The 18371-nt window shown below is 37.2% G+C and overlaps 1 protein-coding gene across 2 annotated transcripts in view; it reads right to left on the bottom strand.

Annotated features, from left to right (window-relative positions):
- Positions 1-18371, bottom strand: part of LOC136866453 (gamma-butyrobetaine dioxygenase) — a 287824-nt gene that overhangs the window by 61278 nt on the left and 208175 nt on the right. For both annotated transcript variants that reach the window (XM_067143410.2, XM_067143411.2), the window contains exon 6: positions 13950-14138. In XM_067143410.2, the coding sequence (XP_066999511.1) occupies positions 13950-14138 (189 nt within the window). The remainder of the gene's footprint in view (positions 1-13949; positions 14139-18371) is intronic.

The following is an 18371-nucleotide window of genomic DNA, read 5'->3' as shown; positions in this document are numbered from 1 at the left end:
GTTGGTAAGGTACCTTCAGATTGGACAAAAGCAGTAATTGCACCTATCTATAAGCAAGGGAACAGGAAGGATTGCAACAACTATCGAGGTATCTCATTGATTAGTATACCAGGCAAAGTATTCACAGGCATCTTGGAAGGGAGGGTGCGTTCAGTCGTTGAGAGGAAGTTGGATGAAAACCAGTGTGGTTTCAGACCACAGAGAGGCTGTCAGGATCAGATTTTCAGTATGCGCCAGGTAATTGAAAAATGCTACGAGAGGAATAGGCAGTTGTGTTTATGTTTCGTAGATCTAGAGAAGGCATATGACAGGGTACCGAGGGAAAAGATGTTCGCCATACTGGAGGACTATGGAATTAAAGGTAGATTATTAAAATCAATCAAAGGCATTTATGTTGACAATTGGGCTTCAGTGAGAATTGATGGTAGAATGAGTTCTTGGTTCAGGGTACTTACAGGAGTTAGACAAGGCTGTAATCTTTCACCTTTGCTGTTTGTAGTTTACATGGATCATATGCTGAAAGGTATAAAATGGCAGGGAGGGATTCAGTTAGGTGGAAATGTAGTAAGCAGCCTGGCCTATGCTGACGACTTGGTCTTAATGGCAGACTGTGCTGAAAGCCTGCAGTCTAACATCTTGGAACTTGAAAATAGGTGCAATGAGTATGGTATGAAAATTAGCCTCTTGAAGACTAAATTGATGTCAGTAGGTAAGAAATCCAATAGAATTGAATGTCAGATTGGTGATACAAAGCTAGAACAGGTCGATAATTTCAAGTATTTAGGTTGTGTGTTTTCCCAGGACGGTAATATAGTAAGTGAGATTGAATCAAGGTGTAGTAAAGCTAATGCACTGAGCTCGCAGTTGCGATCAGCAGTATTCTGTAAGAAGGAAGTCAGCTCCCAGACGAAACTATCTTTACATCGGTCTGTTTTCAGACCAACTTTGCTTTACGGGAGCGAAAGCTGGGTGGACTCAGGATATCTTATTCATAAGTTAGAAGTAACAGACATGAAAGTAGCAAGAATGATTGCTGGTACAAACAGGTGGGAACAATGGCAGGAGGGAACTCGGAATGAGGAGATAAAGGCTAATTTAGGAATGAACTCGATGGATGAAGCTGTACGCATAAACCGGCTTCGGTGGTGGGGTCATGTGAGGCGAATGGAGGAGGATAGGTTACCTAGGAGAATAATGGACTCTGTTATGGAGGGTAAGAGAAGTAGAGGGAGACCAAGACGACGATGGTTAGACTCTGTTTCTAACGATTTAAAGATAAGAGGTATAGAACTAAATGAGGCCACAACACTAGTTGGAAATCGAGGAGTGTGGCGACGTTTAGTAAATTCTCAGAGGCTTGCAGACTGAACGCTGAAAGGCATAACAGTCTATAATGATAATGTATGTATGTATGTATGTACATTTACAGTATGTGGCTCAATGCTGTAATCAAGTGACTCATCAAAATATATTATAACTATCAATGACAGCACAGCGACAACAGAGAATACAGTAATGTACATCTACTGTACCATACTTAAAATATTTTCGTTCAGAAGCCTATGCCTTCTGGACAAGAAAGTTGTATTCTTAAATAACTGCTGGTTGTTAATACTGAGGGGAGTGCCTGCACGCTACAGCTATGGAGACAAGCTCTGTATTCGCGAGATGCGCGAGTTCGAACTCTTCCATCGGCTATCCTGAAAACGGGTTACTGTGGTTTCCCATTTTCACTTCCAGGCAAATACTGGGACAGTCCCTATTCATAGCCCATATCCAATTCAGATTCCTTCCATCTCATTACCCAATTTCATTCACCAGCCTTCATTTCATACTCATTAGCTCCTCAACTTACAAGGGGGCATTACCTACTCGTCACCACCAATTTCACTCAAATTTATAGAACATGCAGGGCTTGGCTAGAAATGACAGTACCTGAAGTGAGAACTCCAGATGGCCAAGCATATAGAAAATAAAAATTAAAATGTTGACGCGGCTCTCACACCGTATAAGCCACTTATGTTAGTGCGCACGCCGAGCAGTAGTTGGCGTAGCGGTAAGAGCTTGAACTAGTAATTCGATGGTCGTGGGTTCGACTCCCTGTGTGGAGACTTTTTTCCTCGAGTTTTATATTATTCATTTTCCAATTAAGCAGAGAGGTGAATAATTTATTTTATTTTATTTATTTATTTATTTATTTATTTATTTATTTATTTATATGCAAAAGGCATACAGGATTTTTAATGAGCACATAATTGTAGAAAATTTGGAGTTGCCAAATTTCCCGACGTGTTCAAACAGACATTCTTCTTTTTTCTCCTTTATTAACTATTTCCCCTCCTTGGGGAATGTGCCATAAACGTGAATAGTTGTTTCACAATAAGATTCGTTTTCACCTGAAGGTTGCTCCTTGCGGTTGTACACGAACAATAGATTCTTGGCGCAGGTAGAAAAAAAGGGTGTCCCTGACCGTTAGGGACGACGCTAGCTAGAAAACTTACAACGGCATTGTATACAAAATTTTTAACGGATGTGATAAAGCCGTACGTACAAGAGAACAAATTTCTTCTGCTGACTGACTCGTGGGGAGAACAAACAAATCCACAATTACATGACGAACTCTTCCTAAACGTGTAGCATCAAAGTAATTCCCCCTAAATGTACTCCACTGGTGCAACCCTGCGATGCATATTTTTATCATCAGATCAAAAACTTGATTTTAAAAATACAAAATTGTCTCATCTCATTGAGCAAGAAAAAGAAATAACTTCCTGAGAAGACTGCATAAAAGTACATTCGATCTTTCATCATCAATTATCCGCGCCAATATTCGGTAACATGTTACGTTATGTGTGGTTTGCGCTTCTTAACTTGTGATGAGAGAGAATGCTTTATGAATGTCAATCAAGTAAGTTTTTCGATGGAGACGTTGAAACAACAATGTGGTTGTAAAAATGCGGTGTTTATAACTTGTGCTAGATGCAGAAATAATTATTGTTTCCCCTGTTTCTACGATAAATATCATCCCAATACATGTAAATCATGTCAATGAATAAAGTTTTGAATTTTCATGTACAAAGTCTTTTCGTATGCGCTTTAATTATAATCCCTTGTTGAAAAGTTTGACAATGAAATCCAAATTTTTTTACCTTCTCTATGCCTTTTGTATAAATAAATAAATAAATAAATAAATAAATAAATAAATAAATAAATAAATAAATAAATAAATAAATAAATAAATAAATAAATAAATAAATAAATAAATAAATAAATAAATAAATAAATAAATAAATAAATAAATAAATAAATAAATTAATAAACAAACAAATTAATTAATTAATTAATTAATTATTCACCTCTTTGCTTAATTGGAAAATGAATAATATAAAAGTTGAGAGAGAAAAAAAAAGTCTCCACACGGGGAGTTGAACCCAAGACCATCGAATTACTAGTCCGAGCTCTTACCGCTACATCAACTACTGCTCGTCGTGCGCACTAACGTAAGTGGCTTATACAGTGCGAGAACCGCGTCAACATTTTTATTTTCTATACCCTTGGCCATCTGGAGTTCCCACTTCGGGTACTTTCATTTCTAACCAAGCCCTGCATGCTCCATAAATTTGAGCGAAATCGGTGGTGACAAGTAGGGAATGCCCCCTTGTGAGACTAGTGTCAGGAAGAGCATCTGACTATAAAAACTGCCATATAAATACATCTCACCCCATCCCCGACCCCATATCAGGAAAACTGCTGGTTTGTTCATGCTTTTACATTGTATCGGCAATCCAAATCTATCTCTGGTGAGATACAATGTCCAGACTGTGCTGTGTCTCCTGGTATTGGCTAGATCAAATTACTTTCATTTTTCTGACTCAGTCTCATCCTTGGCTTTGACTATATGAAACTGACTGAGGTATGAACGATGCTAGTAATGCCATTCCTAAAATGTTCATCATAGGGTTAGGTAGTGTATGCATTTCAGTGGGCTAGGCCCTATGAGGAAAGGAACAGGAAACTACCTCACCCCTCATTTCCCTGTACTAGGCGAGTTGGCCATGTGGTCAGGGGCACGTGGCTGTGAGCTTGCATCCGGGAGTTAGTGAGTTTGAATCCTAAAATGTTCATCATAGGGTTAGGTAGTGTATGCATTTCAGTGGGCTAGGCCCTATGAGGAAAGGAACAGGAAACTACCTCACCCCTCATTTCCCTGTACTAGGCGAGTTGGCCATGCGGTCAGGGGCACGTGGCTGTGAGCTTGCATCCGGGAGTTAGTGAGTTCGAATCCCACTGTCGGCAGCCCTGAAGATGGTTTTCCGTGGTTTCCCATTTTCACACCAGGCAAATGCTGCGGCTGTACCTTAATTAAGGCCACGGCAACTTCCAACTCCTATACCTTTCCTATCCCGTAAGATAGGAAACTTAAAAGGGTCCACCTTTTCAATACAAATAAATGTTATAGATTATTTACAACGTATATTTACACTTGGAACTAGTTTCGACGCTGTTTGGCATCATCTTCAGCCAAAATGTGGGAAATAGGCATAGGCGTAAGCATGCAGACATTTATATTATATGTTAAATCAGTGTGATTAAATGAGAGACATGAAATCGTGAAGTACAATGTCAGTTTCAAAATGGTCATGAAGGGTGAGTCAAGATTGTATAAACATGAGATAGGGCTCAAAAACATAATCACTTAAAAAACATATAAACTGTAACAAAACCATGCGGAAGGTCGAGATGATTGGCATTGGAGATTCAAGTTATTTCAGACACTCTTCCATTGAATGTTGCCTGCCGCGAGTGTAGTACAAAACATAGGTTAGATTTCAATAAACACAATCGTCTCAAAAATGCACATAACATTTTAAAAATATTTTTGGGTTGAGATGAAATTTGGCAGTTAGGGATTGAAATCACTTATTCACTAAGCGTCAATTCAAAAACAGCTGTGAAGGGTGAGACAAAATTGCACAAGCGTGAGTTTGGACTCGATAAATGCAAAAACTGAAACACATGCAACACACTCGAAACTGTAGGTTTGTGATGGATTTGGCACATAAAGGTCTGTGTTCAATCATTCATTGAATGGCACTGGTGCGAGTGTAGTTCAAATACGAGTTAGGATTTAACAGAATCAAGCCTCTTAGAATTGCACGTGACATCTGAACTCATGGTGCGAGATGAACTTGGCAGTAAAGGTTCGAATTTGTAGATATTCAGTAATGCCACTTCAAAACAGTCCATGAAGGGTGAAACAAAGGCTATAATTCACACGAGTTAGGACTCATTAAATACTACTTTCAAATACAAATAACATATTCAAATTTTTCGTAGTACAAGGTGAAATTGGCAGTTAAAGAATTAAAATTTGTAGACACTTCTTTGTCAGATGCCATATAGGTCAAGCGCAGCATAAGTATGAGACAGGGCTCAACATATCCAAACTTGTACAAATGCATATAACATATCTAAATCCAAGTGTGAGATGAACATGGTAATTAAAGAATCACATTTGTTGAGGGTGTAGTAAACATATTCAGCTCGACAAGAATACAAAATTCGAATTAAGGAAGACGTTCCTATGAGAGCTTAGAAGTTGACTGTGCTAGTATTTGTGGTCTATTGTTGCAACGTTACGTGTAGGGTGGGGGCAGTTTCTATGATGTTTATTGTGGGACCTAAGGCGGTAAAGCTATAGCGCGAGATGAAGAGGAACAGAGCACGGTGGATAGTTTAGGTCTGGGGGACGGCCATTGTTGGATTAGGAGGGGAGAGGGAAGGAGGGGGAATATGGAGGGTGATGCGGTGAAAGTGTGTGGCGTGACAAAGTATTATGCATAATGTGAAAGACAGATCTGTTTTTCGAAATATTAATAATTTTGAAAAATTTAATGATAAAGTCAAATAGGATCTTTGGTTTCTCTGAGATATCATTTAAGTTTAGGTTTGGATTGAAATATTGATCTAAATGAATATAGAGGTTTTCAGTGACGTCTAGTAAAGAACCTTTGTTTAGAATTTCTAATACCTCAAGATCTTGATCTATTTCAGTAAAGTTGTGGTTGAATTCTTTTATATGTAGGCCGACCACGGAAAAACGATTGTGTTTTATGGCATTGACATGTTCTGCATATCTGATTTTAAAACTGCGTCCTGTTTGCCCTAGGTAAGAGCTTTTGCAGTCTTGGCAAGAAAACCTATATACACCTGATTTAGAAAAAGGACTACTTTTATTAATTGATGAAGAGTTCCTATCCCGTCGTCGCCATAAGAACTATCTGTCTCAGTGCGACGTAATGTAACTAGAAAAAAAAAAGAAGCATTTCCCTGTAACACCTCTTCAGTGACACTTAAGCTACCGTATTTATGACAGCTGGTGGTGGATCTGTTGATGTTCCAACTAGCTTCGGGCTGAGGACATAATATGGACACTTTTCATACAGCGGGAGTCTGTATATATTATATTTTAATGTATTTTTACTCCTTGTGTTACAGATGTGATCTGTCTGGCTGCTGGCATAACTATCACAATTGTCCTAGACATGTGCCTACATAATTATGGCATACAGATACTGAGATAGAAAGGTTAATATTTCTAGATTTGTAAATAGTTGTCTGCATTACGCTCTTTAATGTGCATGAGTCATTATTAGTAAAATGTTCCCCTGGATTTTAAAGGCAGATTCTCATCCTGTAGTATCATCCCAGATGGCTATGCTATATGCCATGATGAAATGAAAAGAGCTGTGATACAGGTACTTCCTCTTTGGTTTCCATACTTGTCATCTGAGCTAAACATGACACATTAAAGAAAGCACCATTCAGCTTTTTACTGACATACTGAATACGGTCAGACCACCTCAAGATTTCAATAAAAATTACTCCTATTACTGTAATTTGGTATATTTGACCAAAGAAAGTATATTGTTTAATAATTTGTCAAGCATGTTTTTGTTCTGCACACTTTTGAAGTTAATAACATTTATTTTTGTCATGTTTAACTTTATACCATTTACACAAAAACATTGATCAAAACCTCTAAGACTACTGGTACTAGAAAGGAATGAACAGTAATGATCAGGGATTATAAATCTGAATACCATAGTAGGCGTATTTGATCATTTGTATTATACATGGTTGATCTGAGGCTCATTTGATTGTCGAAAACAATGTTAATATGCTACCACTGGCTTGCTAGGCCTATCATGGATCTTCACGTTAATATTTTGTTATCCACTAGCTGGTCGGTGCCTGACCTGCATTTCCTCACGTCAGTAACTTTTATGGTTTACTCGCCAAAAGTTGGGAGACTAATTGCAGTGATTACCCACTGGGTGATGGGGTCGCCACATTCCTATGCCAGAAGAGATATCGCAAGGTCTGTATAGACTGGAATTGTCAAGAGAAATGCAATTCAAAATTAGACACATGTATAACAAGTGTCTGAGCTGATGATATGGGAAGAAAATGAACAAAAATTGGAAGAACAACTAAATACCTGGCAGTGGGCAATTGACGAACCAGGCATGAAAATAAGTTTAACAAAAAGTGAGGTAGTGAAAATCAGTCAGAAAACAGAAAAATGAAGGATGTTAGGTGTAATGAAAAAATTCTTAAAGAAGTAAATACTTTTAAATACCTGGGAAGTAAGCTAATTGGGAAAGGAAGCATCAAGGAAGAAATTTTGGAGAGGATTAAAAATGTAGTGTAACTTTCACCAATTTGGCCTTGTTATAGGCCTATTTGACTGAAATACAAAAATGTATATGGTATTTATATTTCCAGAATTTTATGCTTAACAGCATATTATAATAAAAAATATTTTTCCATACTATACGAAAATTTCACAAGGTGTATTTGTATTCTGGTACAAAGTCGACCACCTGCATGGCAACACAGCATGCAGTGCTTTCAGCACAAAATCTTCCTGGTGTGCTACTGTTGAACTTGGTGAAGTCTATTGTAATGATACGAAACAAGGCAATGTTTCAAAACATTTTTTTAAATTTAGAAACTTTGCACACCTGTAACTTCTGCGCTAACTGAAATCTTCTGCAATGATATCATTATTTCAGGTGTAAGATTCTCTATTCAATGATGCAAACAGCACTGGGTGAGTTGGCCATGCGGTTAGGGGTGCGCAGCTGTGAGCTTGCATCCGGGAGACAGTGGGTTCGAGCCACTTCTGAAAAAATTCCAAACAACATGGGTTGGAATTTATATTCAGAAGTCGACATGAATCAAACTGAAAAATTCACTCATATCTGATCCCAACATAACACTGTGCATAGGGATTGTAGAGCAACCGTTGTGGTACCATCATCTTGGTACCCCACATTAGGGATCAGAGTTGATATTTAGACAGCCTTTAATGTAATTTTATGTCAGTCAATTAACTGAAAGAATAAGTTCTAGTAAATTCATGAATAAATACAGCCTCATCCTATGTAATGTATGAACAGGGAACTGGAAATCAAGTAGGGATGACATAAAATTGTTAGTGCTGAACTGTAGAAGTATTGTAAAGAAAGGAATAGAATTAAGTAATTTAATAGATATATATTTACCAGATATTGTAACAGGAGTTGAATCATGGCTGAGAAATGATATAATGGATGCAGAAATTTTCTCATGGCACTGGAGTGTGTATCGTAGAGATAGGATAGGAAAGGTGGGAGGGGGAGTTTTCATTCTGGTGAAAGAAGAATTTGTAAGCTACGAAAAAGTTAAAGATGAGACACATGAAATTCTAGGTGTAAGGCTCATTTCTAAAGATAATAGGCAACTTGATATATTTGGAGTGTACAGATCGGGAAAGGGTAGCACTGATGCGGATTCGGAATTATTTGATAGGATAGTCAGCTATGTGGGAAACGACATGGAAAGAAATGTGATTGTAGCGGGAGATCTGAATTTGCCAGATGTAAATTGGGAAGGAAATGCGAACGACAGGAAGCATGACCAACAAATGGCAAATAAGTTAATATGGGAAGGACAGCTGATTCAGAAAGTGATGGAACCAACCAGAGGGAAAAATATCCTGGATGTGGTGCTGATAAAACCAGATGAGCTCTATAGGGAAACTGAAGTAATAGATGGTATTAGTGATCATGAAGCTGTTTTTGTGGTAGTTAAAAATAAATGCGATAGAAAGGAAGGTCTTAAAAGTAGGACTGTTAGGCAGTACCATATGGCTGATAAAGCAGGTATGAGGCAGTTTCTAAAAAGTAACTATGATCGGTGGAAAACGGTAAATAAAAATGTAAACAGACTCTGGGATGGGTTTAAAGAAATTGTTGAGGAATGCGAAAACAGGTTTGTACCTTTAAGGGTGGTAAGGAATGGTAAAGACCCACCTTATTATAATAGAGAAATAAAGAGACTAAGAAGGAGGTGCAGACTGGAAAGAAATAGAGTTAGAAATGGCTGTGGAAGTAAGGAGAAATTGAAGGAACTTACTAGAAAATTGAATCTAGCAAAGAAGGCAGCTAAGGATAACATGATGGCAAGCATAATTGGCAGTCATACAAATTTTAGTGAAAAATGGAAGGGTATGTATAGGTATTTTAAGGCAGAAACAAGTTCCAAGAAGGACATTCCAGGAATAATTAATGAACAAGGGGAGTGTGTATGTGAGGATCTTCAAAAGGCAGAAGTATTCAGTCAGCAGTATGTAAAGATTGTTGGTTACAAGGATAATGTCGAGATACAGGAAGAGACTAAGGCCAAAGAAGTAATAAAATTTACATATGATAACAATGACATTTACAATAAGATACAAAAGTTGAAAACTAGAAAAGCGGCTGGAATTGATCAGATTTCTGGGGATATACTAAAGACAATGGGTTGGAATGTAGTACCATATCTGAAGTAATTATTTGATTATTGTTTGGTCGAAGGAGCTATACCAGATGAATGGAGAGTTGCTATAGTAGCCCCTGTGTATAAAGGAAAGGGTGATAGACATAAAGCTGAAAATTACAGGCCAGTAAGTTTGACATACATTGTATGTAAGCTTTGGGAAGGCATTCTTTCTGATTATATTAGACATGTTTGTGAAATTAATAACTGGTTCGATAGAAGGCAATTCGGTTTTAGGAAAGGTTATTCCACTGAAGCTCAACTTGTAGGATTCCAGCAAGACATAGCAGATATCTTGGATTCTGGAGGTCAAATGGACTGTATCGCGATTGACCTGTCTAAAGCATTTGATAGGGTGGATCATGGGAGACTACTGGCAAAAATGAGTGCAATTGGACTAGACAAAAGAGTGACTGAATGGGTTGCTATATTTCTAGAAAATAGGTCTCAGAGAGTTAGAGTAGGTGAAGCTTTGTCTGACCCTGTAATAGTTGAGAGGGGAGTTCCTCAGGGCAGTGTTATCGGACCTTTATGTTTTCTTATATATATAAATGATATGAGTAAAGGAGTGGAATCGGAGGTAAGGCTTTTTGCGGATGATGTTATTCTCTATAGAGTGATAAATAAGTTACAAGATTGTGAGCAACTGCAACATGACCTCGAAAATGTTGTGAGATGGACAGCAGGCAATGGTATGTTGATAAACGGGGCTAAAAGTCAGGTTGTGAGTTTCACAAATAGGAAAAGTCCTCTCAGTTTTAATTACTGCGTTGATGGGGTGAAAGTTCCTTTTGGGGATCATTGTAAGTATCTAGGTGTTAATATAAGGAAAGATCTTCACTGGGGTAATCACATAAATGGGATTGTAAATAAAGGGTACCGATCTCTACACATGGTTATGAGGGTGTTTAGGGGTTGTAGTAAGGATGTAAAGGAGAGTGCATATAAGTCTCTGGTAAGACCCCAACTAGAGTATGGTTCCAGTGTATGGGACCCTCACCAGGATTACCTGATTCAAGAACTGGAAAAAATCCAAAGAACAGCAGCTCAATTTGTTCTGGGTGATTTCCGACAAAAGAGTAGCGTTACAAAAATGTTGCAATGTTTGGGTTGGGAAGAATTGAGAGAAAGAAGGAGAGCTGCTAGACTAAGTGGTATGTTCCGAGCTGTCAGCGGAGAGATGGCGTGGAATGACATTAGTAGACGAATAGGTTTGAATGGCGTTTATAAAAGTAGGAAAGATCACGATATGAAGATAAAGTTGGAATTCAAGAGGACAAACTGGGGCAAATATTCATTTATAGGAAGGGGAGTTAGGGATTGGAATAACTTACCAAGGGAGATGTTCAATAAATTTCCAATTTCTTTGAAATCATTTCGGAAAAGGCTAGGAAAGCAACAGATAGGGAATCTGCCACCTGGGCGACTGCCCTAAATGCAGATCAGTATTGATTGAAGGTGTAGACATAATGTATTATATATTGAAACTTGTATAACCTCAAATTTTTCCACATCAGATACCTTATGCAATGATTTAAAAAGGACATGAACATTCAAATAAAGTTGTCTACACCGACTTAATTGTGAGCAAATCCTAATTTTTGTGTCCTTTAAAGCAGTGGTTGACTTAACCCCGTTAGTCAGATTGAGCCGACTGGCTCTTAGAATTTAATTTTTTCTTGGCCACGGGAGTTCAGTATCTGAAAGCCACAGGGAACAGTTCACTAGCTATGTGCAATCATACGCTATTTTTATTCTTAATGTAGTTCAGTATCCCTGTGAAGTAACATCAAAGAAAAAAAAAGCAGTCAACTCTAGAGAGTTTGAAAATACCGAGTTTCAAGAAAATCTGTACAATCATTTTACTGTGATGTTGTAACAAACAAACAAACAAACAAATACATAGACACTGAATAGAAACAACTTTTGACTTCTGTACACCCAATCCAAGATAAAAACAAAGTATGTATCAAAAATATGAAATGTACAGTACAGACAAAATTATCATTTTATCTGTATAGATGAAGAGATAATCCAGGAAAGCATATGCCAAATTCAGCCAACTTATATACTGATAAAAGAAATGTTCATGAACTGTAATGTACAGAAAACTAACAACTATTTCCTTTCCACTGAAGGAGATCAATCAATTGATTTTGCATCCTATCCAACACTTGCTGCTGCATTATGTTATTTAACAATATATGGTCATGAATTCATCTATGTTTGTAGAATCTTTCACAATTTATTCACTTCTCTCTAACCTAGCCCATGCTACTTTCCCCTCAACTCACACGCCAAAAGACTTAACTAAAACTTTGTTTCCATATCTAAAATTGACAATACTGGTGTCACAAAACTCTACAACTCTTGTATGGGATATTTGTTCTTTTATATCAAGCCACTATTTTCTTGAACGATGCTCCATAATAATTATTGTTTTGCTGAAGATGTTACTTACTAAAATGTGAGATTTATTGTGTGGACAACATGGACGATTGTATCAGTGCGTAACCGATTGTTGTACACTCCACTCCACTAGCTTTTGGCCGCGGCTTTCCATGCGTGGAAATTAATTTTGTGGTCATTTATAGAACTGATGATTACTGAAAAATTTATCACAATACATTCAGTATCTTTTTATGCTGTAAAATGTCGGCTTCTATTGATTTGTTGGCAGGAGTAGAATTCTTTATGAAATAATATAAACTGTTACCAGTCACAAGTTTTATTAAATGATTTTTTTTTTTTCACAACTCGTTTTAGAGACTTTGCTCCATAGTCAGGTGGTGAAAATGGCGACATATAATTGTTGCTCTACTTAATACACAACTGTTTTAAAAGAATATTATACTATTCCATTTAAGAGTAGGAGCTATGTGCATTATGAATTTATAACATCTATGTTAAGTCACCTTTCGTTGTATGTCGTCTCAGAAATATAATGGTATAAAGAAACAAATACCCCATACAAGAGTTCGTAAAGTTTTGTGACACCAGAAAGTCAGTTTATAAACATGGCAGCACTTTGGCTACATAAGCATGAAAAATCAGCAGTTGCTGCACATCTACATGACAAAGGACATCATCAAATATACAAAATTCTCTTACAATTTTGCACATGTGTCCAAAAGGGATAGAAATATACATTTTAGAAACTCTAGAAATTTAGAGAGATCAATTAATAGCTCCTCCATACAGGCTCAATGATAAAATTGGAAATGAATATTTAAGAACAATATTAGGGGCCTAAGCTTTAGCAGCAGCCCTCTGGGCCAATCTCTGATTCAAGGTTTGTAGCATTTATTTAGCATACAACCTATTATTGTAACTTGGTTACATATGGATTATAACAGTAAGCAGCATGTTTGCTGTCTTTGGTACGATGTACAGTTGTTTTTCCTGTGCAGGGAAGGCACATTTTTCATTGCTGATATATAGGTAGTTAATGGATCCATTTGAATGAGTAATGGAAAGAGACAAACAAGTGACAAATGGCCTCCCTAAGCAAGTTTGACTGTCCATCATCCTGATGAAACTAGAAAACAAATGAGCTAAAAATAAGTGGACTGGATGAACTGTGATTGATGAAAATAGAGATCATCTATCCAAAGATGGAAATGTATAAAGATGCGAGAGTTTGTCCTTGTTTCTTCTTTCTGTTGCCTCTTCAAACCTGTCAAGTTTTTATCCTTGTACATGTTCCTGTCCTCAATAACTAATATAGTCCCTTCCACTTTCCCACATTCAAACTAAATCTGCAGATAACCATTAGGTCAGGGTTTAGATGGCTCATTTCAACACAAATGGGCCAGTATTTATATCACCAATTTCCTTTCCCATTTCCTTCTCCCCCTTAAAAAATGATCTGGAATCATCAGTCAAGCATACAACTCTCCTCGTCCTAGTGATTTGTATTAGCTTTTACATATGATGATGATGTCTTTACCACAGAACAAGACCTTCTTCTTTGAATTCATATACTTGATATTTCAGTACAGTAATATATTTTTTTTCTGATTCATATCCTCTTACATTATAATAATTATTATTATAATTATTTATGACAGTAAGTCAGTATTTACCTTCAAACAATGCAGCAGTTGCATGCCAGGACTTTTCTCTCGATAGTTCATGTCTGTATGATGGGCCAGATACAAACCACTGAATGCTGGATGAGCATTGGGATCAGGCTCATGAACTACATCGAATGTAACTCCATACTGAGTCTCCTTCACGTAGGCAAAGTGCTTCACAACTTCCACCAACTGACCCTGTAAGACGAAAAATCATTTTCAAAGAATTCTATGGTAAAAGTAGGTATCCCAGTACACATTGTGTTAAAATAAGCCAAATCAAATTACTAACTAGGATATTCATATATCATGGCTTCTATCTCCCAGAACAGAGACAATAACACAAGTCATTTTGGTTAATGTTGTACGAATACTGTAGCATAGTACTGAAACTCCAGATATTTCAATGCAAAATTTGTCTTAAAACACAATGTCCAAATAGTTTAAATATACGGCAACAATGCTATAGTCGTTCTGCTCCTTTTTAACCCTGGAGTGGTCACATGGCATCTGGGAGACACCGCTCTAGTTTATTTCCATCACTGCAAGGAAACCACCAAGGCCACTGACCGGAAATTTCATCTACCTTTCAAGTAACTATTCACAACCAACATAAGCATCTGCGCGCCAGTGTTAGTCTAACTTGTGTGGTGGTGTGTCACTGTTACACAAGTGCCAAACGATGTCTGATATACGAAACGTGAACTTCACCGCTACAAAATAAGTCTCCATTTTAGATTATTATCTTCAATATTATTGCAGTAATTATTCTTTAGATGTCTCAGATTGGGTGGTTTCTAGCCAAAACGTAAATGTTTCGTATTTGAAAATGAGTGGAAAGGAGAGGTGATATAATCTTGATCGCTTTAATGACAAAAGAATCTTGATCGCTTTGATGACAGAAGGATTGTGCAGAGCTTGCTTGAGGAAGATGATAACGATAATGAAGATGGTGAATTGTACAGTGATGATAAGGAAGATGATCTAGAAACCAGAGGCAAAATATAGACACCAGACAAGATGCAGACAGCAGTGAAGAAACAGGAGAAAATGACTGTGATTAGAGTGAAATAGAGTTTCTAAGTGGCAGAAAGGTAATCCTCTCAGAAATGTTCAAACCCGGTGACAAAATATCGTCATGCATTTACCTGGCGTGAAAGGTGTTGCAAAGCTTGTTAAAACTACTAAAGAATGCTGGGAACTATTATTTGATTAGACAATACTTTCTACGATAGTGGAGTGCAAAAAGTGAAAAACTGAAGAGGTTCAAGCGAACTATGACAGATAAAGGGACGCTCAGTTTACCAACATGTAAATTAAAGGCCCTAATTGGCATACTGTACTTATGTGCTGCAAGGAAAGATAACCACACAAACACTGAGGACATATGCACTAGCGAAAATACGTGAGTATAACTGTGCCACGTAGTTATGCCAGAGAGAGGTTTTAGGTTCCTACTACTTTTCCTAATTTCCATCGTTAGTTGCTTTTGTATCAGTAAATTAGATTCACTGATTTATATCCATCCTTTCAAAATGTCCTGAAATTAATTTAAATCCTTATTGGAAACTTGGGATGGCACAAATGCCTCAGAAACAAAATGGCGCCTGTCAGACGCCGCGCGACCTTCTGCAACATAGAATTGTGTGCGACCACTGCAGGGTTAAGCTAAAGCTGCTTCAAGACAGAGATAGCAAAGGCAAAATGGCATTGTCACAATGGGGATGTCAATCACTGATCTTTCCAGCACCACATTAAGTGCCCTACTTATTTGAATTGCTGTTTTTATGAGGTAATATATCACAAGTACAAACACACAAGCATTCCTTTGAGATCAAACAAGGTCTATGATTCATAAGGAGGTTTTTATCTCTTAACAGAATAAGGAAATCTTCATGTTTCTTTTGACTGTTGTGTGTTTGATTTCTGTAGCTTGTGTTACGATCTCCGCTAATGCTACGTATATTTCCTACCTTAGCATGCTGTTTTTCTCCGATTACACCGCCGCTGCTTCACTCACTCTTCTGCTATGCTCACCTGTCGTCTGCCTACTCTGTTCATCACGTGACTCTGACGTCATCTTCTTCTCCACGCACCGCCTTCTCCGCCTGTGTGTGTGCTTGTGCTTACCGCTATTGACACGTGATGATGGCGTTAATGGAATATGCTGGCTTTCAACTTCTCTATTCTTCTCGAAGTTTCTGTACTGCTATATAATCTCTCTCCACCGCTCTAAAAATTGAGTCTGCCTTCGTTTCAGAGTGGTGGAGCACCCAAACAACTGTACTACGTTCTATATTGTCATTACCATCTGGACTGTTACTTCTTCAGGTTATCTGGTGAGCAAGATTTATCATAATGTTATTTTGACATTAAATTCTTCATTGGGCCATCTGCCCCAGTTGAACTTTACTTTCGCCAGCTTATTATGGCATCAAAATAATATATGCAAGACATTATTTCTACTAAAACTTTTCAACCACGAACTGTACTATGGACAATGGAATTTTGAATATCAGATTATCTGGTTCCTTGGACTAATGCTACTTTTTGCAACAACAACAACAACAACAACAACTATAATAATAATAATAATAATAATAATAATAATAATAATAATAATAATAATAATAATAATAATAATAATAATAATAATAATAATAATAATAATAATAATAATAATAATAATAACAATAATAATGATAATAATAACAATAACAATAATAATAACAACAACAACAACAACACATTCTGCATCGTACCTACACCCGGCAAAGAGAATCCCTTCCCCAGTTTCGATCCCTACTTCCTTTCCCCTTTCCCTTCTTTTCGCATCTTCTTTCAGGTTGCTTCCTTTATTTCGACTTTTATTACTCTTCATTGTACGCTTAATACTTATTCATACGGTTTTTGATGTATTTCTAAATATCTATATTGTAAATGTGGCACATTTTCCTTGTCTTCTGAAGTTTCCTCTATATATTTCACTGTCTAGCAAACTCTTGTCTGTGATTTATTAAACTTGTTGAGAAATGTTTACTATTTTATTATTTGTTAAATATATACCTTATTTACTCTGTTAAGTTTGAGATTTTTCTTGTTCCTGTCATTTTCTCTTGGTCTAATTCCTTCTCACTGCGCAAATTCTGCCGTAAATTATTATTATTATTATTATTATTATTATTATTATTATTATTATTATTATTATTATTATTATTATTATTATTATTATTACCATGGTTTGGTGGATCAGCAGGGGTGAAAGAAGGTGCTGGGATGAAGAGGTCTCAACTTACGAAATTAAAGTTAATTTAAAATTTTACAAGGTTATATTTTCTTTTCAAGATCAAGAAATAACAAGTATAACAGGAACTCATTTGTATATCCACAAGTTAAGAAAGTACAATTACAGTTTATTAATGGATTTTGGGCTTCGAGCCCCAGATTCACAATTCTTGAGCAATCAGCCCCACTTTACTTATACCCCAGGTTCAACAAAGGGGCAGAAAACCCCAATCATACCAAGGAGCATTTTCTCCCAATTACCCAGTTAAGCCTACTTGAGGCACACAGAAACCAACTTTAAGAAAGAGCAACCCGCTCTCAAAGTTCAAGCCTATCGAAGGCCACACCAAACTCCACCTTCAAGCTGACCTCCAAGCACATGAAAACAGGGGTACAAATACCCAACCTACTGAGGCCTATTCCATAAAGAAACAGGACAATTACATGGCCTCCAAAATACCAACTTGAGAGGAGGCGAAACTGCACTCCTAATACATTTCTTTAAAACCTATTTGGCACTAGGCCGCTTATGCAAGGGCTAATCCCATACTAAAGAGGTGACTTATATAAGAAAATGATTTATATTACATTAGGAAGGGAAGAAACGGTTTTGAAAATAAGGTCACCTCAAAACAATAGGATTGGGAGCTCGAGAGGGTTAAGCACTCTCTATCCCAATTTGTAGTTTAAAGAGATAGAATTGATACCAAGTGTCTTTTACATTTTAGAGGAAAGTTACATGGTAAAGGCTTCGAACCTGCCTTGAGAGTTAAACTGCTGAGCTAGCAAGAAAAGAAGTTAGTAAAAGGCCATTACCTTATTGATGAACTGCTGCCCGACAAAAGAGGCGCTTCCCGCCCCCTGCTACATAATTACACTTTGAGAGATGTTACTGAAGTGGCCCCGAGACCAGAAAAACAGCAGTTTATATACCCTCGCGGAAAATTCGAGACGTTTCATGAATGAGAACCCACACCCTCCTCCAACTTTACTGGCTAGGGTCAAGCAACATATCCAAGTTGGAGAAGATACACCAGATTGGTCAAAAATTAATTAAAGAAATTCGGGATTGGCTAAATTCAAAACTGGCGGAACGAAAGGATTAACATTGCCAACTCAAACAATGACTGAAAGAAATTTAACAAA

This window comes from Anabrus simplex, chromosome 3 (assembly GCF_040414725.1).
Source record: "Anabrus simplex isolate iqAnaSimp1 chromosome 3, ASM4041472v1, whole genome shotgun sequence".
Taxonomy (NCBI): domain Eukaryota; kingdom Metazoa; phylum Arthropoda; class Insecta; order Orthoptera; family Tettigoniidae; genus Anabrus; species Anabrus simplex.
Note: the sequence above shows the minus strand (reverse complement) of the source record. Positions and strands in the feature narration are given on the sequence as shown.